This window comes from Amblyomma mixtum, chromosome 7 (genome assembly GCF_055824585.1).
Source record: "Amblyomma mixtum isolate Tamu chromosome 7, ASM5582458v1, whole genome shotgun sequence".
Classification (NCBI taxonomy): domain Eukaryota; kingdom Metazoa; phylum Arthropoda; class Arachnida; order Ixodida; family Ixodidae; genus Amblyomma; species Amblyomma mixtum.
In genome coordinates this window covers 144,554,793-144,579,498 of record NC_143018.1, presented here as the reverse complement: position 1 = coordinate 144,579,498, position 24,706 = coordinate 144,554,793, and the positions used below count along the sequence as shown (strand labels likewise).

The 24,706-nt window shown below is 49.6% G+C and overlaps 1 protein-coding gene across 1 annotated transcript in view; it reads left to right on the top strand.

The window, feature by feature from the left end:
• Positions 1 to 5,897: 5,897 nt before the first annotated feature.
• LOC149337771 (uncharacterized) overlaps positions 5,898 to 24,706 on the top strand; it is a 29,328-nt gene continuing 10,519 nt past the window's right edge. The window contains exons 1-2 of the mRNA XM_089554516.1: positions 5,898 to 5,902; positions 5,983 to 6,103. Coding sequence (XP_089410642.1) covers positions 5,898 to 5,902; positions 5,983 to 6,103 — 126 coding nt within the window. The remainder of the gene's footprint in view (positions 5,903 to 5,982; positions 6,104 to 24,706) is intronic.

Here is a 24,706-nt window from a genome sequence, read left to right as displayed (position 1 = left end):
AAGGCCTGCACTGTCAAACATCAAACAGTGTTCACAAAATGCACCACTAATGTGGTATACGAGATCCCTTTGACGTGTGGCAAAGTATATGTGGGGCAAACGGGACAGTGTTTCAATGAGCGTGCTCGACAGCACAATGTGACCCTAAAAAGCAAGACGGGAAGCAATCTAGCTTTACATTGTAGCAGGTGTAAAGATTGTTGTCCGAAATTTCAAGAGACCAGGTTTCTAGCCAGGGCAAAAGAAAAAATCGAAAGAGAAGTCATTGAGGCTTTTTATATTCATCAAAGAAAAGACAACTGCGTTAGCACGCCTTCTGTTCTCCTCACCAGAAACGAACTAGCTTTTTTGGACGGTTTCGTTTAGATGCTATTTGTAAAGTCCGCTTCCTTCCTTCAATCGGTTTCATGATTATTAATATCTTAGCTGTGGCTCTTATCCTTATTTATAATCGTTCAACCTGTGCTTTCGTTCACACTCGGATGAGTTATCGACATGCTTTTTACAATAGCGACCTCCCTATGACTTGCTGTGCTGTGTTGTTGTGTTGTTATCACTCGTCCACCACCGCATTTGTTTTTTAGTTCACGCACCCTCATGTAGCTCAGCGGCTATAAAAGAGCGCCTGGTTTCCTTTCTGTTATTAAAGTTGGAAGTTGCGCCTCTTTCCTGTTCTGTGTTTTTCCTTCCTGTTTCGTCCTGTTTTGGCGTACGACATTCTTTCAAGACGATGTACCAACTAACCCGTCAAAACGTTCTACCTCAGACTGTCACGCTACACGTCTACAGAAAAACTCATGGCTCTGGGATTACATAACACCTTTGAGGAGCTACGAGAGGCGCAGCTTGAGTCGCAAAACTCAGGCTGTTGCAAACAACGACTGGAAGAGCGCTCCTGCAGAGGCTCGGAAAGCGCGAGCAGATGCGAGAAATGTCGAGGACGGCAACGATCCCCGAAGAGCTTCGCAAGACCCTCAAGGTAGCTCCAATACCAAAAAACATGGATCCCAACCTCCATCGAGGCAGAAGAGAAGCGAGGGCCGAATTCATTGAGAAAACATACGCTCCTCAAGCCACGACCGTGTATACAGACGCTTCTTGGAGAGGAGATACCAAAATTGCTGTAGCGGCGGTGGTCGATTCGTCTTTACGTGAAATGACCAGCGCGTCTCTCGGAGGCTGCACAGCTGCAGAGTCCGAGGAAGTAGCCGTTGCTCTAGCGGTGGCGGAGGGCTATAGAACCGGGCGGTCACTAACAATACTCACGGACTCTCAAACAGCCTGTCGAAATTACATGAATGGCAGGATAGGTCGTCACGCGCGCCGTATACTCCTTGCAGCGAGCGACAGAATTAAAAACCAGGAAGAACAAAACGACAAGATCCCACACAAAATTGTGTGGGTACCGGGGCACACGGGGGTGGCAGGGAACCAAGAGGCCGACAGGATAGCTCGAGGATACATTACTTTCCGAGCATCCGACGAGACCGCAGAACTCGCGCCAGCACCCAGGGAATATTCGGCCATACTAAAAAACTATAGAGGCAGAAGAATGCGATATCCCCCGCCGCACAAATCTCTCAGCAGAGAGGAAGCTGTCACTTGGAGACAATTACAAACAGGCTCTTTCCCAAACCTACATATACTAAACAAAATGCACCCTACGATATACACGGACAAATGTCCCTGGTGCGACGAAAAACCTACTCTATACCACATCACATGGGCCTGCCAAAACATACACGTGGTCCCCAAAATACACAACCCGAGTGCGGAGCAGTGGGAGACTCTGCTGTCCAGCGACCGCTGTGAAGACCAACAAGGTCTGGTACAGCGAGCTCAACGGGCGGCAGTGGCCAGCGGAGCCCTGGACTCATGGCAACCGACCACTGATTAGAGGCGGACGACTTCGACAGAGAAGGCTCCTGGGGGTAGAACCAAGACGTCTCTGAAGATGCCCCCAAACCGCAGAAAAAACCATTAGTGTAAATAAAGTTTTCCCTTCCTTCCTTCCTTCCTTCCTTCCTTCCTTCCTTCCTTCCTTCCTTCCTTCCTTCCTTCCTTCCTTCCTTCCTTCCTTCCTTCCTTCCTTCCTTCCTTCCTTCCTTCCTTCCTTCCTTCCTTCCTTCCTTCCTTCCTTCCTTCCTTCCTTCCTTCCCTCCTTCCTTCCTTCCTTCCTTCCTTCCCGCGTTGTTCTCTTTCCCTTGATCTCGCCTCAGGCGGCGGAGAGGTGGCTAAGTGACTGATCACTGTCGTTCGGCCACAGCTCCGCCGCGGTTCTCCAAGGGCTTCTGCAATTGGCGCCTATTGGCGTGATTTAAGGACTTTCTTGGGCGGCCGCGCGCCGCGCGACCGTCTGAGCGGTGGCGCCAGAGAGAGAAATTTCCAGAAAGAGATTCCTCCGAGACAGCGTAAGGTTCGTCGGCGGACTGTTTGTCCGTGCCGTCCTTTGCCGTTCGGACCAGTTGCTACTCGAGCTCACCAGCACGTGTCCTCTGACCTGCATCGGCTCGAGCCTGTCTAGCGGGGTCCAGCGACCTCCGACAGGCGTACCTTGCGTTGATTGGCCACTCTCTCTCTCAAACGGCCCAACGGTCGACACCAGAGAGAGATCACAGCACTGCTGCGGGGACATCCTCCTGCAGCGGTGTACTAGCGGCGAGCATTGCTCTGGTCGCATCTTGCGCGAAGCGGAGCCTTGCCCCTCGAGCGCCCCCGGGGACGGGGTGAATGATGAGTGTGTGTGTGTGTGGGTACCTGCTGGTGGAAGACGTCAATAAACGTTTCGTTTGTGAACTGGAGGCCTATTTATTTGCGGCGAATCGCTCTCCTCTTTGCGGAGGTTGAGTGCGTCGCATCGGTGCCCAAGAGTCCGTGCGGTGACGGCTGAACGGAGCCCTTGCCTGTCGCGAAGCCCGACCCGCGGTGGTTGGTGGCCTATGCCCACTGAGAAGCTCAGAACATAAAACTCGATCTGTGATAATCATGTGTTTGTGCGTGCGTGACTGTTGAATATGCTTGATAGCACCTTTCACCCTTTTTTTTCCTGTTCCTCTCTTTTTCTCCCTCTTACTTCACCCTGACCAGGAGTTGCATGCTAGCCTAATAACCAGGCAGACCTCTCCTTTATTCATGAAAGTCTCAGTCTGTCGCGCGCGGAATTTGTGAATAATAGAAACGGTAAAATTAACATCACCTGCTGGAATCGATATTAATAAGAAAGTATTTAAAAACACTAAACGAATTGCCAGTGTCATTCTGTCGCATATCTTTGAACAGTAGCTTTCGTCTGGAGTGGTGCCGCTAGAGTGAAACAGGTAAGAGCATTGCAGTCCCCGAAAAAGGATCTTCGACATCTTGTATTGACTACCGGCCAATGTTAATTACAAGTGTATGTTCTTTAGAGGCGGAGCATGTCATCTTTTCTCAAATCATGAGGTTCCTTCTGTCTAATAACTTCTTTCATCCAAGTCAGCTAAGAAGTTATCTGTGATACACGAATTACACTTTTTATAAACGACATCAATTCCTAATTTGACCTTAACATACCTGCAGATTAACTGTTTTCAGACTTGGAAAAAGCTTTGGTAAGCTTCCTTATATCTTTTTTAAAACTTTCACAAATAAACTTTAACCTCTTAGTCCGCTACGGGTGACGGAGCTTTAGACCGGCCGTCATCAGTGTTTCTACAAATCGCCACTGCTGCTCTTTGTCCCCTGTGATTTGTAGTCTATCTCAGCGTTCCGTTGTTGGCCCTCTTCTCTTCTTAATTTACAATACTGATCTCCCTAATGATACAACTTCTAAGATACGCGTATTTCCTGATGATGGTGCTATTTATCTACCCGTTAGCAATAGCTCAGAAGTTCTTATTTCACAACGGGACTTCCAAACAGCATAAAAGTGGCGTAATACACGCGTAATACACGGAGTAATTTTTGGAGTAATTTTCGACCAGCACTTACTGTGGAATGACCAGTCAGATTATTTATGCAGTAAAGTATCGCGGTCAGTGGGCATAATAAACAGACTGAATGCTTGTACCTGTCAGATGGAAACTACAGCTATACTACTCTTTAGTTCACTCCTATATACATTACGGCCTACCTGTGTGGGAAACAACAACACTTACTAATATAGCAAAATTATTTGCGCTGCAAAGAAGGGCTATCCGAGCAGTATTCAACCTTACACTCAGCCAAGACACAGGGGAGGTTTTTAGAAAACACAAGTTACTTAAAATACAAACAATGTATGACAAAAAACTGGCTATATACATAAAGAATCAAATAAAATACAGTAAAGAAACGTTTCAGAACACATATCTGCACATGCCTGGACTATATAACTTCCGAACAGCTAATTTCCATGTTTCAGAGTCCCGTACAAATTATGGCCACCAAATGTTGACATTTATGATACCGCGAGTTATAAATGCTTACGCCCCGCTACTTTCTATGGCAATGGAAAAACGAAGTGACCAAAGCTATAAAAGAGCCGTGCATGATATGCTACTTTCGTGACAGTGCTGTATAAGTAAACACCGTTGTATCTTTTTTGGCATCAAATCTGTATATTACTGCCAATTTAATTTTAACCTGCGTTTTTTTTTCTGTTCGAAGTCGGTTGCTGTCAAATGCTTTGAATGTTTGTTTTAATTTGTTGTTTGTTTTTGTATAGGAGGGCAGGCCTTAGTCAGGTGTTGTTTAACGCCTTTTGCCTGCTCGTCCTTGGTTTACGTATGCATTGTAAACCAAAAATAAACCAATAAACCAATAATATCTTTAAATGTGGATGAAACCTCAGTATTATCTTTTCACCGCTGCCTCTCTTTCCGCAGCACGTTTTATTTTTCGCAGCCCCTTCTTAATCTGGTGTCATTGCGCTTAAATGTAATGAGAACCTTCCCCGACTGGAAATAAGACAGAAAATAGCGAGATTCATTCTCTATCATAAGTTCTTTCATGTTCCAATTTCTAACATGTCGTATCACCACGCTCAGCGTCTTTCATCCCGGACCAGTAGTTCAAAATCAATATGCCCCACGCATGCGCGCACATCGCCGCATCTTTACTCCTTTTTTCCACGCACAGCGAAAGACTGGCATCACCTGCCTGAAGAATCAGTGCACCATTCCAATACGACAAACGCCAGAACAAAAATCTAACACCTACTCTGAAGCCCCCCCCCCCGCCCCCTTTTGATGCAATACCCTTACCCAGGGGCATATAAGGAATAAGTATACAAACAAATAAATACATCAATAAATAAATTTATTAACCGCTAGTGACTCAAACAGCATTGTTAAGCTATAGCCTCAATGGATGAGGTTCTAAAGTTAAAAAATGTCAGGTTCAGTTTCGAGTAACGGCTTGTCCGAAGCCAGATTCTCACCTCCATACGCGGCGTCACATGTCTGACCGCCGCCTTGGTCAGTTGCTCCGCAGCCGCTGGGGACTGGGGGCCATTGGGGTAGTCATACAGGAGGTTGTGGCTCAGTACTACACCACAGTGGCGAAATCATGTTCTGGTGATAGAGTGCATTGTTGGTGCTTGTCACCAAGATCAGGCCCCTGGCCTAGTTAAGCAGTTCCACTGACACGCAGAATTTTGGATTTTTAGTCCTGCAGAGAATTTCGCGGCAGGGGTATTCGAGCCCCGGTGCTACTGCACGCGAGGCGGATGGTATATACCTTTACGTCATCGCTGCATTCCTTTGTGGTTGGTTCCCACAGTGCAATAGTGTGATTCTGACGACGACAATGACAGAACAGATTGATATGCAACAATCGGGCGAGAGTATTTTCTATCGTTCTTTCGTTAATAATTGCTGTGTTATTGCTCTTTTTCTACATTGAGCTATGCTCCAACTTGCCTCGTAGCTTGTTTCACTGCAATGGCGTTAGTAATTTTATTATACTCCTGCCTCCTGGCAAAGCATCTTGGCAGGTGTCTTAATCGCTGCCCTATCTGTCACGCAGGGTGAAGCTGCTGGTGTTGGTGACGCACAATGCACAGGACATGGGGATTTCTAACTGCGCATCGCTGCCTGTCAGCTCGTGGTATGAAAGCGTCTACCAGGATCCCACAAGGCCTGCGCTGGTAAATGCGCCCTCTGATGCACTTCTCAGGCTACTGGGACGCTTGATTAAACATTTAAATTTGACCAGTGTGCTTGGAAGGAAAGTTTACATGAAACAATGGCGCGACAAGTACACTGAGACTGTAGAGCGCTAGGTTCTACACTAGGCAACAGCACACACAAAGGAGCAATACGAGACACGAGCGATAACTTAACTGAGTCTGAGTATGCACGGCTAACTAGAAAATTAATTTAAAAAAATCCCCTGTGCCCCTTGGTTTCAGTGGCTGTTGGCTTCTCTCATATTTATAACGAGCCCCTCCTTCCCCTTTCCTTGTCTGCTTAATTGCTTAACGAGGGCCTCGGTTCTGGCAGCCTTGATGCCTTAGGAAGCATAAGAGTGTTCTCACACAGCTTCCACCCCCGCCGTTCTGATGACGTTCTACGTCACATCAGCGGTAACTTAGGACGTGCTACGTCCGCCGCTTAAGAGCGTGGGTGGCGCTGGTGAACACTCCCAAGGTTTGGTTATTTGTAAACATAGATACCCCCGAAAGCAGAAGGTTTGACAGCCGTCGCCGTAGCTCAGCGGTAGAGCACCGGACGCGTAATTCGGCGGTCGTGGGTTCGGATCCCACCGGCGGCATGTGGTTGTTTTTTCTTCTCATTTTCTAATCAATTAGCTTTAAGCGATAACATATTCAGTAATATCATAAATTGATCAACACCACAAAATATAAAATTAATTAAAAAAAATCCCCGGTGCCCCTTGGTTTCAGTGGCTGTTGGCTTCTCTCATATTTATAACGAGCCCCTCATTCCCCTTTCCTTGTCTGCTTAATTGCTTAACGAGGGCCTCGGTTCTGGCAGCCTTGATGCCTTAGGAAGCATAAGAGTGTTCTCACACAGCTTCCACCCTCGCCGTTCTGATGACGTTCTACGTCACACCAGCGGTAACTCAGGACGTTCTACGTCCGCCGCTTTTGAACGTGGGTGGCGCTGACGAACACTCTCAAGGTTAGGTTACTTGTAAACATAAATACCCCCGAAAGCAGAAGAATTGACAGCCGTCGCCGTAGCTCAGAGGTAGAGCACCGGACGCGTAATTCGGAGGTCGTGGGTTCGGATCCCACCGGCGGCAGGTGGTTGTTTTTTCTTCTGCTTTTCTAATCAGTTATCTTTAAACGATAACATATTCAGTGGAACGAAGCGACTATGTCGGGCTGAGTGGGCCGGCTTCCGAAAAGTTTCTATCGCTAACGTGAGGAACTACGCTTCAAACCAGCGAGCGGTTTTATTAATAAACCTACGTGCACGTGGCGAAACATTGCGCGCTTCACTACACAATTAAAAAAATTCTTGCCCCTTCATGAAGAGCAACCGAAAGGTTCTTTTACCGCGCACTACCTTTCTGGCCAGTCGAAAATGCCTCTGTAAATGCGCGACGTTCTTGACAGCTGCGACCTCTTTAGCGCAGGAAGTGAGATCTGATTTTCTTACAGCTCTAGCTGTTACTAAGACGTATGAAAGCTGAAGCACCGTCGCCCCATCCGAGTTAGTCGTGTGACGTGTCATGTCAGGAAACATGGAACAACGGAACGACAAGTGCGACGTCACATTTGGTGGAAGAATATTTCTGCAGAAGGATGGGCAGTTATGTTTCGCTACTGTCACGCCGTTGCATCTCGTTTTGCCGAAAGAAATAAATATGAACAGCGGTGCTGACCAACAGCTGTCGCAGAGTTCAGCGTCGCAGCCACCGAGGTGGAGTATTAATTCGGAAGCCTTTAATGCCTCATCGTTGTAAGCAGAAGTTGTCGACAGAAATGTCACGCTTTTCAATTGGTCGAAACGGTCGTGACGTCACAGTGCGCGAATTTCAAAAGGGGCCAGTTGTACTTTGGCTACTAACCATGCAACCAATTAAAGGGATCGTATAGTGATGCTTTAAGTTTGTGGGACTTACTTAACCAGCTAGCTTAATTAACCTTTCTAGTCAGACCAGATCAACAAATAAAACCGAATAAGAAATTGGCCGAGCTCAGGAATCGAACCCCGGTCTCCGGAGTGTGAGACGAGCACGCTACCACTCCGCCATGCCAGCTCGATGGTTTGGAATGAACAAAGGCGTTTCTAGTGAATACGGTGTCTTCGTTCACTCCCATCTTCCTCCCTTCCCGTTATGGCGAGGTTTAGGTGTCCACCGAAGGAAGGGAAGGGAAAACTTTATTTACAGTAATGGTTCTTCTGCGGTTTGGGGGCTTCTTCAGAGACGTCTTGGTTCTACCCCCAGGAGCCTTCTCTGTCGAAGTCGTCCGCCTCTAACCAGTGGTCGGTTGCCCTCAGTCCAGGGCTCCGCTGGCCACTGCCGTACGTTGAGCTCGCTGTACCAGACCTTGTTGGTCTTCGCAGCGGTCGCTGGACAGCAGAGTCTCCCACTGCTCCGCACTCGGGTTTTGTATTTTGGGGACCACGTCTATGTTTTGGCAGGCCCATGTGATGTGGTATAGTGTAGGTTTTTCGTCGCACCAGGGACATTTGTTCGTGTATATCGTAGGGTGCATTTTGTTTAGTATATGTAGGTTTGGGAAAGAGCCTGTTTGTAATTGTCTCCAAGTGACAGCTTCCTCTCTGCTGAGAGATTTGTGCGGTGGGGGATATCGCATTCTTCTGCCTCTATAGTTTTGTAGTATGGCCGAGTATTCCCTGGGTGCTGGCGCGAGTTCCGCGGTCTCGTCGGAAGCTCGGAAAGTAATGTATCCTCGAGCTATCCTGTCGGCCTCTCGGTTCCCTGCAACCCCCGTGTGCCCCGGTACCCACACAATTTTGTGTAGGATCTTGTCGTTTTGTTCTTCCCGGTTTTTAATTCTGTCACTCGCTGCGAGGAGTATACGGAGCGCGTGACGACCTATCCTGCCATTCATGTAATTTCGGCAGGCTGTTTGAGAGTCCGTAAGTATTGTTAGTGACCGCCCGGTTCTATAGCCCTCCGCCACCGCTAGAGCAACGGCTACTTCCTCGGACTCTGCAGCTGTGCAGCCTCGGAGAGACGCGCTGGTCATTTCGCGTAAAGACGAATCGACCACCGCCGCTACAGCGATTTTGGTATCTCCTCCTCTCCAAGACGCGTCTGTATACACGGTCGTGGCTTGAGGAGCGTATGTTTTCTCGATGAATTCGGCCCTCGCTTCTCTTCTGCCTCGATGGAGGTTGGGATCCATGTTTTTTGGTATTGGCGCTACCTTGAGGGTCTTGCGAAGCTCGTCGGGGATCGTTGCCGTCCTCGACATTTCTCGCATCTGCTCGCGGTATCCGAGCCTCTGCAGGAGCGCTCTACCTGTCGTTGTTTGCAACAGCCTGAGTTTTTGCGACTCATGCTGCGCCTCTCGTAGCTCCTCAAAGGTGTTGTGTAATCCCAGGGCCATGAGTTTTTCTGTAGACGTGTTGCGTGGTAGTCGGAGCGCTGTCTTATACGCTTTGCGTAGCAGGGCATCCGCTTGTTGTATTTCATTTTTGTTGAGGCACTGGTAGGGTAGGCTGTATGTGATTCGACTAACTACTAGGCTTCTGACTAGTTTTAGTGTGTCTTCCTCACGCATGCCATGTCGCCTGTTGGTGATGCGGGTGATCATGCGTGCGACTTGTAGCGTTGTTGCTTTCAGTAGGGTAAAAGTGTGAGTACTGCGCTGGTTGGATTGAACCCACATGCCCAAAATTCTTATTGTTGTCTTTTCGGGTATGGGCGTCCCATCTAGGTAGACGTTGAGTTTTAGGTCCTCGTTGGTTGGGACAGTCCGGTTTTGCTTGCCTCTCCAGACTCTCAGCAGTTCCGATTTATCGGTCGAGCATGCGAGTCCTCTTTCTGCGAGGTATTGCTCTACACAAGAGGCCGCTTGCTGTAGCCTTTGTTCCTTCTCTCCGAGACAGCCCGTGTTTGTCCAGACTGTTATATCGTCAGCATACATTGCATGCCTGATGCCTTCGATGTTCTCTAGTTTTCGAGCTAGGCCTATCATAGCTATGTTGAAGAGTAGGGGTGAGATAACTGACCCTTGGGGTGTTCCTTTGTTTGGAGTGCGAATTTTTTCCGATCGAAGGTCTCCTATGCCGATGGTGGCAGTTCTAACGGACAGGAAGGCTTTGACGAAGCCGTGGATTCTGCGTCCGCAATCCAGGTTGTCTAGGCCCGTAAGGATCGCTTCGTGGCTGACGTTATCGAATGCCCCCTTGATGTCCAGGGCCATTATGACATTTTCTCCCGTCCGAGGTACGTTTCGCAGGACATCTTCTTGTATTTGGAGGAGAACGTCCTGCGTCGAGAGCTTCGCTCTGAAGCCGAACATGGTATGTGGTACACAGTCGTTGTCTTCCATGTAATTTTGCAGTCTGAAAGTTACAACCCGTTCGTAAAGCTTGCCAAGGCACGACGTGAGTGATATAGGCCTGAGGTTTTCAATTTGTAGCTTTTTACCAGGTTTAGGTATCATTATTACTTCGGCGTGTTTCCAATCTTCGGGAACCGTCTCCGCCTCCCAATGTTTGTTAAGAAAGGTGACGAGCTCTTTTATGAGGTCGTCGCTCAGGTTGCGGATTAAGGCGTTGTCGATTCTGTCCGCTCCGGCTGCCGTGTTTCTGGTGGTGTTTCTTATGGCCGCGTAAACTTCTTCCACAGTTATGGGGCGGTCGAGTTTCTCGTTTTCGGCTCCTCGATACGTTCCTTGGTATCGCGGGGGGTTGTGATCGCCGAAACATTTTTCTCGTGCCTTCTCCAGTAGGGCGATGTCTGATCCCTCGAAGGAGTGGATGAACCGGTGGATGGCTTTATTGTTCTCTGATTTTATTTTGGTCGGATCGATTAGTGCTCTTAAGAGATTCCAGGTTCTGGCCGTGCCTAGAGTTCCCCTAAGTGAGTCGCTGAGTTGTTTCCAATTTTGTTTCGCGAGTTGCATCGCGTATTCTTCCGCCTTTGCCGTAATTTCTGCTATCTTTAGTTTTAGTTTCCTGTTGTGTTTTTGCTTCCGCCATCTTTTGGTGAGACTGCGTCTCGCTTCCCATAGTCTGAGGAGGTGGGCGTCTACTTCAGGCGTTGCTGTCGTTCTCCTTAAACTTTTTGTGCATCGTTGTCGCGTTTCTCTCAGCATGCCGCTCCATTCCTCCAGTGATTGGATACCGCCTTCAGATTTGTTGCAAGCCCCACGAAACGCGTTCCAGTCAGTGATTTTCGCCTGTCCAATCTGGCGTCTTATGGTGTCGGATGCTATTCGTGTCCGGAGGATAAAGTGATCGCTGCCTAGATTTTCCATCATGTTTTCCCACTGTGACTCCCTGCTGTTCCTTACGAAGGTGAGGTCCGGGCATGTGTCCGTGCTCACGCTATTCCCGATTCTCGTGGGGGTCGCAGGATCTGTGATTAGACTGCAGCCAAAGTATTCCGCTACTTCCACTAATGTCCTTCCCTTGATGTCTTGTTTCTGGTATCCCCAACTCCTGTCCATGGCGTTGAAATCTCCTACGATGATGAGTGCATTTTCTTTGGCCAGCTTGTGCGCTCCATAAAACAGTTCGAAGAGTTTGGCTTTTCTTTGTCTCGGCGGGCTGTACACGTTCAGTAAGAACGTGCTGCGTCCCTTTCGCTTTTTCGGAATAAGTTCAACAAGCGCGTGTTCAACGTCGGTGTCGGCGATGGTATCGTGCCTGATGGCGGTAATGGTTTTGCTGACTAGGACGGCCGCTTTACCTTCGTTTTGACTCTCGTAAACCTCGTACCCTTGTAAGGTCGGCTTGATTCCGGTCTCTTGGAGCGCAATTACATCAGGAGGTGTGAGTTGTGTGTTTATATATTGTTTTAAGAGGGCCTGCTTTTTGCGGTAGCCTCTGCAGTTCCATTGCCAAATATCTAAGTATTCTTGTTCTTGAAGATACGTATTGATCATGTTTACGCGTTACTGCTGTTGCCTTGTTCGCTTGCGAAAGCTGTTAGAGCTGGACGGTTGTACGCCCTTTCCCTAATGTTTTCGGTATGTTTTTGTTTTCGAAAAGCGCTTCTCATCTCTGAGATTTGCCCTTGGAATTGTACTTGCATCTGTTGCATTTGCGATTGGATTTGCTGCATCATATCCTGCATCATCTGCTGCATCATCTGTTGCATTCGTGTTTCAAGGTCTCCTTCGTTCGATGCCTGTGGTTGTCGTTTTGGAAGGGCTCTAGTCATGTCGAGTTCCCGCTGTTGTTCCTTTAGTGTTTTTGTGAGTTCCTCAACTTTGCGTTCGAGCTCGTTTTGTTTGATTCGAGCCAGTTCTAGATCGCGTCTGAGCGCATCGCTGTTCGCGTCCTTCGGTTCTGTGACACGACTGTCTTTGTTGTTTGTGTTGTTTATGTCACTACCCTTTCCTACCGAGTGCGAAGCAGTGGTAGAAGCCCAGCTCACCTTGCCGCCGCCTGTCTGGGAAAGCTTCTTCTTTTTCTTTTTCTCTTGTTTCTCCCCCTCCTGTGGGCCGGCTGGTGGTAGAGGCGGGAAGGAGTTGGACCTCGATCGGCTCCTCGATGTGTCTCCCTCTGAGCTGAGCCATCGCTTGGGTGGTCGCCCGCGTTGGTCGCTCCGTCCTCTTCCTCCTGTGGGTTTTGGCCTTGCTTTTTTCAATCTCTCTCGGCACTCCTTGGATCCGGTCCGGTGTGCCTCGCCACAGATTATGCACTTGGGCGCGCACTCGTGGTCGTCGGGCGGGTTTGAAACTCCGCACAGTCCGCACACAATAATGTTCGGTGTGGGGCAGACGTCGGAGCGGTGTCCTTGCTGGAAGCAGACGTAACACACTTGCCTAGTGGGGCGGTACTGGTAGCATGGTACTTCTCCTCCGTAATATATGACGAATTTCGGCAAGACCGGGCCGTCGAACGTGAGCACTGCCGTCTTGGATTTTCCGAGCATCCTTGCCTGAAGTATGGTCACTCCTTGAGTTCTGACTCGTAAGTGTGCTTTGAGTTCTTCAGGAGGGGTACCTGGGTCTACACCGTGGATCACGCCGCGCAGGACGTCTTCCGGTGCTGCCACGTAAGCGTTTACATCATAAGTCTTTCCGTCGAATTTGAGACGGGTAATGTGCCGCACTAGCTGGGCCGTTTGCTCGTGCGGGGTGCTAACGATAATGATATTGGATCCGGTGCGAAGCCTTACAAGTAGGTCATCGTCCTTGCATTGCTGGCCGCACGCCATGACAATGGAGCGCGCTACTTGGTGGGTGGTGAGGGACTTCACCATGAGTCCTTTCTTAGGTCGAATAATGATCTTGTAGTCGCTTCTGGGGAGTGGCGGCATTCTTCGCCTAGGCCTGCTCTGCTCCCTTGATCCATTGTTGTTGCAGCCGGTCGCATCACCCGGTAATTTTCCATCTTGAGGTTTGGCGGCCGGGCCCGTTCCCGTGCCTTTGCGTTCTTTTCGCCTTTGAAGTTTTCTCTGGCGCTTGGATTGTGCAAGCTCCCAGCTGGCATCGTTGTTGTACCCGGCTGGCCTCGACGAGGAGTCGGACGGGATCTCGTCCTCACTTCCGAAGTCGGCGTCTCCGAAGTCGCCTTCATCCATCGATATGAGAGACAGATACATTTCCTTTCCTCAAAAACCAATTTTCCGACGAGCAAGGCGTAGAACCTTTCCTCAAAAAGCGTTGCATTCAAAGGGCAACGCATCGCGCCGAACGGGTGGTGGCGTTCCGTGGGCTGCCTGCAGCGCTACAACACGCGGTCGCGTTCCACTCCTAAAGGCAAAGATTAAGCGTCATTAATTGGCAGTTAATTAATGCACCAACAGAATGTGAAGTGAACAATCGCGTAGCAGGATGCAGCACTCAGGCTTTCGCCTTTTACCACTTTAGCCGCTAAAGTTCCTCGTAATTTTAAATAGTTTTTAGGCGCAAAAAACAGACGAGAGACATAGGAAGGTAACAGGATGAAGCGCCAATCTTCCTACGTGTCTCGTCTGTTTTTTGCTCCTAACAACTATTTAATTAAGAACCAAAACCAACTAGCCCAGCAGCAAGTGCTCTTAGAGGTGGAGTAAATGGCAAATTGTTAAAAGAAAAAGCCAAGAAAACATGGCCGCCGCGATTACCCGTCTGCTCGGCTTACACGTTCCTGCAAGCTGGAGAAAATTCAGTTACGACCACAGATACGCACATCACGAGCTGTTTCGCACTGTTAAAAATTTTGCACCCTCGATGGTGCAAGGTGCATTTTTGTGTCTATAACTCGCACCCTTGCACCCTACGAGAGGGTACAAAGTTTGGTTCTGAAACCCGTGAAGTGGGATGGGGTAGCTACAATTGCACCGTTTTCCGACTGCTTCAGTTTCCTATGCCTTGACGGCGTTGAGGGGCGCTGGTGAATATTTTTTTTTTTTGCACGCACTCTTCGATGGAAGCTGAACAAATATGTGCGAAGAGAAATGCGCTCGGACGGGACAGAGAAATCAGACACAAACGAAGCGCTGACTAGTGATCCAGTGTATATATTGGCGTTCCGTGGTATGTATATTGGCGTCATGGTGAAGAGGACCACGAAGATTTCCGGGGAAGAAGTGCACGGCTCGTGATTTTCTCTCAGCCGTTCTTGCTGCATGCAACTCCTTTGGTGTTCGTTCTTGACTCACCCGCAAGGATATTTAGCTACCCAACATTAGTGGAGGTGCTGGATGCGCCTTTCATGTACCGGATGCGCCCTACAAGCCGGGAATCGAGCCCAGGACGCACCTCCACGGTAGAGACACCAGTTAATCAAGCCAGTCACCGACTGAAATGCCTGCCTCGCTAATTCGGACCTCTCCCTAACCGCAAGGTAACCAGAAGCTTCGGCGTTGAGACATTGAATCCGCCAGCATTATTAACGCCATTTCTGCTTCATCACCCGCGGAACCCACCTCGTTCCCACTTCTTGTAACATCAAAACTCCGCAGACTGGTTCCAGAAGTTCGACCGGGTGGCCGTCATCAATGAGTGGGATGCTGACTCTAAGCTGCGCCTTGTCTAGTTCGCGCTCAAAGACTCTGCGAAAACATGGTTGGAAAATTGCGAATCCATCCTACACGCATCAGACATATTCACGGCGGGATTACTGTGCAGTTTCAGCAGCGTATTTCGCAAGGGAAATGCCTAACTGCTTCTCCCGAACCGCATCCAACATTCAAACGTTGAAGAGATGAAATGGCTCTTTCCCTGGCGCGGACCCGGGCATGTCGGAAGACAAAGAAGTGCATTTTACTGATGAGGGGTGTGAAAGAACAGCTATAAGCGCTCCTGTTCCCAACAGTTCACCGCCTGTGTCTTGGCCACTCCTCCGTAGTGGGTACGTGCCATTTTATTTGAGGCTGACCAGCCAATGTTCGCTGGCCTAGTGCGACGTCCTCGGCGACAGCAGTAGACTTCGTCAACGAAGCGGCCACAATCGAAAAGTCTCTTGACATGCGAGCCCGGCAGTACCAGCGCGCAACTGTATCAACGATCGCCGCCAGTGCTGAGGGGACTGCGACCCTTCGGCAGAATCGCTGCGTGTGCTTATACAGGCCGTAGTACGGGAAGAGGTGGCGAAGTACGGGCCGACTGCTGCGCAGCCACAGGTCGCTCCGTTTTTTGATGCTGTACTTGAAGAAATACAGCAGGTACTTGGCGTTTGGCCCCTCGTCCCAGCCACTCCACCGCCCCAGGCCTTCAGTTACACCACCGTCGCAAGCCGTTATGGGCCACCGCCAAGCCCTCGCTGCGAGCGGCGAGTTCTTCAGAAACTTCTAATCAGAAAGTCGTGCAGCGCCGGCGTCCTCGATGAACTGACATGTGGCTAACCGCAGACCGCCGGCCGTTGTGCTACTACTGCGGCAAAGCTGGCATATCTGTCGCCGCTGCCGTGCAAGAAACTCGCTCTTCGAGGATACCCTTTCGATGCACGGCGTCCGCTGCCTAGTCAGAGGGCGCGGGAGATCGCGGATTACATTGTACAGTCCGTTCCCGGCCCCAGCCGCTTCTCCTGATCCCCCTCGTCTCGCCAGTACTGCTCTCCTGGGCAGGAAAGCGCATCCCTATGTCACCGTAGGGTAAACTAGACGCAGCAGCCTCTGCAGGTACAGCTTCCCTACGATGAAAAGTAAAAGGTCCTCCAGCGCTGCAAGACCATTCTCCGCTACTGCCGCAAAGGAAGAAGCTCCAGACTACTCCGCAACCAATCAATCAAATCTTTATTTCAGTTTGTACACGCAAACTGGGGATGGTGAGAAAAAAGCAGTGAATGATACACCGCTTGACGGGTCTCACCATCCTTACAAGTCAGCAGTTGGCACGAAGCAAAAAGAGAGAGAGAAAAAAAAACACTGTTGAAAAGAGGATACAAGTGCGCTTATGAAGAACAATGTATTATAGGAAACAGATATCTAGCAATTGGCAGTAATAATTATAATAAAAGACAGTGAGGTTATTACACAGAGTGGCATAGTACACCCAGACGCTTCGCATCACTGTAGCACAGATTGCTGAAGAAAGCTTTTCCGGATGGCAAAGACAAAATATTCACTTAGTCACTGAATGAGGTATTGAGGAACTTTGGCACAATATACCTTAACATACAGAATCCATAGTTAGTTCTGCATTTTGGTAGTACAAACCTACATTGCAATCGGATGTCGTACGATGATTGGCGATATGTCATTGGCACAATCTGTCGATCAGACGCCACGACGACTCGATAATCTTCGCCGTCACCTCGACAACAATCGCCGACACAGCCCCCTTTGACGCACAAAAGCGGAGACCGAACACTAAAGCCACCATCGAAGCATGACGCCTCCCACTACGGACCTACAAATCAGTCGACCGTACCGAACTTACCGCCCTTGTAGACACTGGCGCCGTCTATTGAGTTCTTAGAGGGGCAATTTGCCGCGACGCTCATGCATTTTATAACCAGTTGAGATGGTCCGCGGATACGTGCCGCTGGCGGGCATTTGTTTCAGCCCACGGGTATGTGCACGTCATATATCTCGCCACAAGGGGCAACCTTCCTGGCAACGTTCGTCGTTTTAGCGCAGTGCTCCCGTGATGTTATCCTCGGTATGCGGTTGCTAACGGATATGGCGCATGGGCCTGCAAACGAAGTCTGTCAGGTTTTTGGCTGAGAATGCTCTCCGATTCAACAGCACACTACACACTGCACTACACATTCTTCACGAGCACGTGAGCGTGCCGCCACGCTCTAGAGCCACGGTTACTGTCGGTACAATGGCGCTCAGTGCAACAGAAGCTGTCGTCGAGAGCAAGCAGGTTTTGGTTCCAAAAAGAGGCATTGCTGCTGCCTGGCCAGTTCCCCTCGCTGATGGGAAGATTGATGTCTTGCTTACCAACTTCAGCAATGAACACCAGCAAAGCATAAGGACGTCTAACTCCATAGACAGAATAGAACGCGTAGAGCTGTCGAAGTTAATAAATAAGCACAAGGTAGCCGACATCAGGAAGTTAAACATGGAGAAAATCGAGTATCCTCTAAAGAGCGGAGGCAGCCTAAAAGCAGTGAAGAGAAAACTGGGCATATGTAAAAACCAGATGTATGCGATAAGAGACAAAGAGGGTAATTTCATTACCAATATGGTCAGGATAGTTAAAGCAACCGAAGAGTTTTACAAAAATTTATGCAGTAGCGATGGAAATCAGAATGTTACTGACAGAAGCAGTAAAGCACAGCGATGGGACATCCCTCCAGTAACAAAGAAGAAAGTAAAGAAAGCCTTAGGAGCAAGGCAAAATGTGAAAGCAACTGGGGAGGATCAGATAACAGCAGATTTCTTGAAAGATGGAGGAGAGATTGGGCTCGAAAAACTAGCCACCCTGTATACGCAATGCCTTGTGACCTCGAGCGTAACTAGAGCTTCGAAAAAATGCTAACATAATCTTAATTCATAAGAAAGGAGAGGTCAAGGAATTTAAGAATTACAGACCGCACAGACCTTGTCGGCAACAGACAGTAGTCTGTTGCCGACAAGGTATTTACTAAGCAAATCGCTAAAAGGGTCAAGGCAGCCTTAGACTTCGAACAACCAAATGATCAGGCAGGCTTTCGTGAAGGATACTCGACAATAGGCCATGCTCAGGCTATCAATCAGGTGATAGAGAAATGCGCAGAATATAACCAGTTGCTATATAGCGTTCATTGATTACGAGAAAGCATTCGACTCAGTAGAAACGTCAGCAGTCATGCAGGCACTGCGGAATCAGGGTGTAGAAGAGTTTTATGTGAAAATATTGGAAGATATTTAAAACGATTGCACAGCTACCATAGTTCTCCATAAAGTCAGCAAAAAAATTCTAATAAGGAAAGGTGTCTGGCAGGGAGACACGATCTCGCCTATGCTATTCGCTGCCTGTTTACAGGAGGTATTTCAGGGCCTCAAATATGAACAGTTGAGGATAAGCGTTAATAGAGAATAACTAAGTAATCTGCGATTCGCTGATGACATTGCCTTGCTAAGTCACTCAGGACATGAACTGCAAAGCATGATCAATGAATTAGAAAAGCAGGGCAGACCGATGGGGCTAAATATTAACATGCAGAAAAACAAAGTAATATTGAACAGTATAGCAAGAGAACAGGAGTTCGCAATTGATGGCGCGGTGCTGGAAGTAGAAAAAGAATATGTGTATTTAGGGCAGGTAGTGACAGCTGATCCGGCTCATGAGAGGGAAATAGCTGGAAGAGCAAGAACGGGGTGGAGCGCATATGGCAGGTTCTCTCAGATCATGAATGGCAGTTTACCAATATCCCTCAAGAGAAAAGTATACAACAGTTCTATCTTACCGGTAGTCACCTATGGGGCAGAAACGTGGAGGCTAACAAAGAGGCTTCAGCTTAAGTTAAGGACAACGCAGTGAGCTATGGAAAGAAGAATGATAGGTTTAACGTTTGGAGCAAGGAAGCGGGCGCAGTGGGTGAGAGAACAGACGCTGGTAAATGACATCAGTTGAAATCCCTCTTTTCGGCTGCGCCAGTTGAAATCCTCTCTTAAGATCTCGTAGAGGGAAATGGGGTTGAAGATGATTGTTGTAGGATTCTTGACGTCTTGGAGATTCGAATTGCTCAATCACATTGCAAGAGGACACTTCTGGAGAGGTTAACTTTTTTTAACAATTAAAAGCACAAAGAAAGATACAAGCAAGGAGAAAACATATTTACAGTTGACTGGCTCACGAGTAGTTCTACGTGACGAAACCAGCCCTCGGTCCTGCCGAAACAGCGGGTTTTAAACGCTATGTCCTCGCCCTCGGTGAGGAGAATAACCAATCAGGTACTGTACAAACATCCACCCAATAACTTATTGGAGAAAGGAAAACACAACCAATCAATGATTGCGAAAAGAAGGTAGCTTATCGCGAAACCGCATACATATCGTATGTGCACTTTCCACCATCACGATTTTGCTTTCCTGCTGCGATCTTCGCGAACACTCTCACTTTCCCAACGTCCGGTTGCCCCAAGTTCAAGGAAAGCCACTTCAACCCATCTGTTTCTCATCGTCGCTCCTCATGCCTGCAGCTAGCGTGACAATATGTCAAAGCACGCCGCTGCAGACATTGCACAAAAAGCCACGCACTGTGACGCGGGTCAGCCTCGCCGTAAACACGTGCACACAGGGTGCGACCTAACGACTTCATCCATGAGGGGAGTTTGACCTTTGGCGACGCCAGAAACACAATAGAAAGCTTAAAGCTCGAATTGCCGAGCGTACCCAGAAAGCGGCAGAGTACGCGGCCCAACTCGCCGACTCCAACTGGTTAGATAGATGCAACACGGCCGCGCGACAAATGTCCAGCCGAAACACGTGGCGTCTCTTTCGAGCCCTAATCGACCCAACCCAAACACGAACCGAAACACAAAAACATTTGCTGCGAGCCCTGCACGCTTTTCCTGGCAACACGACTCAACTGGCACAGAAACTTCGGGACCAGTATCTGTGTACAGCCCAAGACCCCCGTGGATCTGCGTACTCTTATGCAGGCAGAGAGAACACGGAGCTGGATCAACCTTTCTAGCTCCATGATCTGCGGGCGGCTCTCGCCAAAATGAAACGGAGCACTGCGCCAGGACGGGATAAGGTCACCGTCAAGCTTTTGTCGAACCTGCCCGACTTGGCATACCAGTTCCTCCTGGAATACGTCATTGCGATTTGGCGCGGGGACACCCCCCTGCCAATCGAGTGGAAAACGGCTTTGGTCACTTTTATTCCTAAAGCTGGCAAACCAATTGACACAGATAACCTCCGCCCCATCTCTCTCACCTCATGTGTGGGCAAACTAATGGAGACGATGGTGCGGGATCGGTTTTCTACATATCTTGAACACAAACAAGTCTTTGCGAGCACCATGTTCGGATTCCGCCCACACAGATCCGCACAGGATGTCCTCCTGCAACTCTATCGGGAAGTCCTTGACCCCCTCGAATGCCCCCATAATGGCCGGGTAGTACTCGCCTTGGATCTTAAAGGGGCATTTGACAATGTAGCACATGAGATCATACTCACTAACCTAAGTCACACCGACTGTGGCCTCAACACATTCCAATACATAAGCCAATTTTTAATGGATCGTCAATCCTACATTCGAATTCAAGATAGAGACCATGGTCCTTACCTACTCGGCACGCGGGGAACCCCTCAAGGCGCGGTACTTTCCCCGCTGCTCTTCAATCTGGCCATGATGCACCTGCCGGCCCAGCTGAGTGGTGTCGCCGGCGTGCAGCACGCCCTGTACGCCGATGACATCACTCTGTGGGCCACGCAGGGCAGCACAGGAGACATTGAAACCAGCCTGCAAACAGCGGCGACGATAGGAGACCGCTACGCCCGCCGCTGTGGTCTTCAATGTTCCCCTCAAAAATCGGAATTTGTGCACCTCCGCCCCTCACAGAAGTGCACAACTAAAATATCTCTCTCTCTTGAGAGTGGTCCCATACGCGAAAGTGATGAGATACGGGTACTAGGACTCTACATCCACAAACACAGGCGGCCAGACACTACATTGGCAAAACTCCGTAAGGTGGGGGACCAGGTGGGCCGCATGGTCCGCCGGGTTTCCAACAAACGCGGAGGGTTACGAAGTAAGGATGCCTTGCGGCTGGCAAACGCCTTCGTAAGAAGTCGAATTCTCTATTCGACTCCTTATCTCCACCTACGGAGACAAGAGGAGGACGCCCTTGAGGTCATCCTTCGCAAAATTGTTAAACGTGCCCTTGACCACCCCATCACTACTTCAAACAGCCGGCTTATGGCTCTTGTGGTGGTGAATACTTTCCGGGAGCTCCTGGAGGCGCACCTTACAAACCAGTACACGCGCTTGTCGCTAACGGAGTCGGGTCGCCGCCTTCTTGCTCGACTCCATATCCAACACACCCCTCCAATGGAAGACAGGTTTCGCATCCCGGAACTGTGGAGACGTGCCCTCCACGTGCGGCCTCTTCCAGCAAACATGTCACATGAAGACCATATTGGTCGGCGCCTGGCACGAGCGGAAGCGCTAGCCCGATATTATGGCAACAAAACAGGTGTATACTACGTGGACGCCTCCGGCCCTCACCACGGGGGATAGTACACGGGCGCGGTAGTTCACAACAGCAACACAGTTAACGACCTAACTTTCAGAGCCCGCAGTGCAACACAAGCAGAAGAGGTCGCGATCGCTCTCGCGGCCTCACATTCCAATTCAAAATACATAATCACCGACTCGCGAGGGGCCTGTCGGAACGTCGAACAAGGCTGCACTCCCTTCTTAGCCTATCGAATATACCAAAATTGCATACGGGATACGGACCCCGCACACCGATACCTCATATGGGCCCCTGCTCATCTGGGGTTGGCAGGAAACGAGGCAGCAGACGCAGCCGCCCGCGCGCTCTCTCACCGGGCTGTTTTCTCCTCCCCATCCGATCAGGAACCCGATTTTAATCCGGTATATACATTCAAAGATATTACAACATATTATCAAAATTGTCATCGCCTTTACCCTAGCCCATGTAAAGGCCTGAAGAAGGCGGATGAGCGGCTCCTTCTCCGCCCTCTCACCCCCCCTTGTATTCCCCCTTGTATTCGCCTTCTCACCAATACACTGCTGTGCCCGGCAGCGCTAAAACATTTTGACCCCTCCATTAGCGGCAGCTGCCCACACTGTAGTGCAGTGTCTTCTGACACCTATCACATGGTGTGGGCCTGCCCCTCCAACCCCGCTATTCCCCCCATCCCCAACCCAACCCGGGAGGACTGGGAGGCGACCCTGCTCGGCTGCCACGACTTACAGGCCCAACAAGCCTTAGTCGGGCGAGCCCGGGCGGCGGCAACCGCCACTGGGGTCCCATACTAGGGACCTCCACCTAGTGTTTGTAAGGATCGGTCCCTTACGGGCTGATCCAAACATACCTCCTGTTCATTCGTAATAAATGTTTTCACCACCACCACCACCCCCATCTCCCGCTGGGTTGACTGACCCCTTTCTGTGCGGTTGTGTGGAGGGCCCAAGAAAAAGAAAGTAATGGGCATTCCACTATCGCGAACCGGATGCGGCAAAACAAAATACAGCACCGCGAACTTCACTACATCCTAGTTGAAATCAAGAGGAATAAGTGGGCTTGGGCGCTGGTCCTTAAGGGTAACGGAGTGGATTTCAAGAGAAGGCAAGCGTAGCAGGGGGCGGCAGAAAGTTTGGTGGGTGGATGAGATTACAAAATTTGCGGGAATACGGCGGCCGCAACTCGCGAAAGAAAGAGTTAATTGGAGAGACATGAGAGGGGCCTTTGCCCTGCAGTGGGTGTAGTCAGGCTGAAACTGATGATGATGACCAGCACCTGAATAAGGGGAGAACTTGAAGCCATCAATGAAACTGCGTGCGCGCATGCCAGCGCGCCGCTAATTGCTTTTGACGCATCTACCGACCTGAACTACGACTTGAATCCGAACCTGTCTCACAAGCGTCAACAACTCCGTACCCTGCTCAACAGCTATCGTAACTCCTTTGCGTCGTGGGCACACGTCATACGCGCACATCTTGCAAGGCACCGCATTGCTGCATATGGCACTGCTCGGCCTCTTCTCCAATCGCCATATTGCGTTTCCCCTGAGAAGCGCACCGCTATCAGAGCTCACGATCAGCAACTGTTGGTTAGCAACCTCGACCGCCCATCTCGAAGCCCGTGGATAACCCTGTGGTCCTTGTAAAGGAAAAAAGTTGGGACATTGCGGTTTTGCGTTGAACTATCCACTGAACAACGACACAAAAAAAAGTTGTTTAAACTCTACGCCGAATCGACGACGCCTTGGATCGCCTCTGCGATGCCAGATATTTCTCTTCCGTGGACTTCAAGGCGGGGTATTGGCAAATCGAGTCGACGAGATGGACCACGAGAAGACGGCTTTTACCACACCAGACCGATTATATGAATTCCAGGTCAAGCCTTTCGGTATTTGCTCCGCACTAGCCACTTTTCATACTCATGGACAACATTCTCGGCGATCTGAAGTGGCACACTCTTCTGATATACCTGGATGACGTGATTGCCTTGGCCCAAATTTCAAGGAGCACCTTCGTCGCCTCGACGAAGGCTTATGTGCCGTTCACCAGGAGAATCTCGCAGGACCGGGCATTTCAGGAACTTCAGCGTCACCTTCAGACCAGACACTGCTCTTTCTGGAGGATTTTGAAGAAAATTCCGACAGAGAGGTACACATCGCTGCGAGCAATTTTGGTATGGGTGCTATTCCGGTTCAGGTGCAGAAGAGACAACAACGTGTGATCGCCTACGCAAGTCGAGCTTTGTCCAAGACGGAAGCCAATCAGCCTACCACGTAAAAAGTATGTCTCGCCATCGTATGGGCAAATTCGTAGTTTCGTCCGTACCTTACGGGAGGCGTTTCAAAGTCGTGACCTACCATCACGCGGTTTGTTGGTAGCCAGCCTCGGGAATCCCTCGGTGCTCCTCACAAGAGTGAACCTACGGCTTCAGGAAGTAATTACCATGACGTACCAGTGCGGCGGTAAACATTTACACCCCGACTGCCTTTCCCGCGCACCCAACTCCGCAAGCCACGGTTGACGACGGCACCTTTGTGAACGCTCTAAGCTCCAGCGACTCCGCTGACCAACAGCGCACTGACCTGGATATCCGAGGCGTACTTGACTTTCTTCAAGATGCCCGCGCTGCGCTCCCTAACGCTTTCAGACGCGCTTTGTCTTCACTCTGCCTCTGCGACGGCGTTCTTGCTAAGAAAATTGAAGAAGCGTAGCTTGTTGGGCCAGTTGGTGCATGGTATGTAGAAAACCAGCGAAAAGGACGCATTCACGAGGAGGAGAAGTACACAGGACAACGCTGGAAACACAACTGAAAATTCTTTACTTGGTAGATCGCCAACATCAGAACAGGGCGCACATGCGCGAGAGCACCACAAACGCTATGAAAACAGCAAACACAAAACTGATTAGGCGAGTGAAGATTGCATGTGGCAACCTATGTCCCATTCATGAAAGTGTACTCTTTTTCCGTGAACTTAACAGAGCTGTCGCTGACGCATTCAGTTCCTAACTGCTTGATGTTAAAAGCTTCTAAGATTTCTCGTTCTA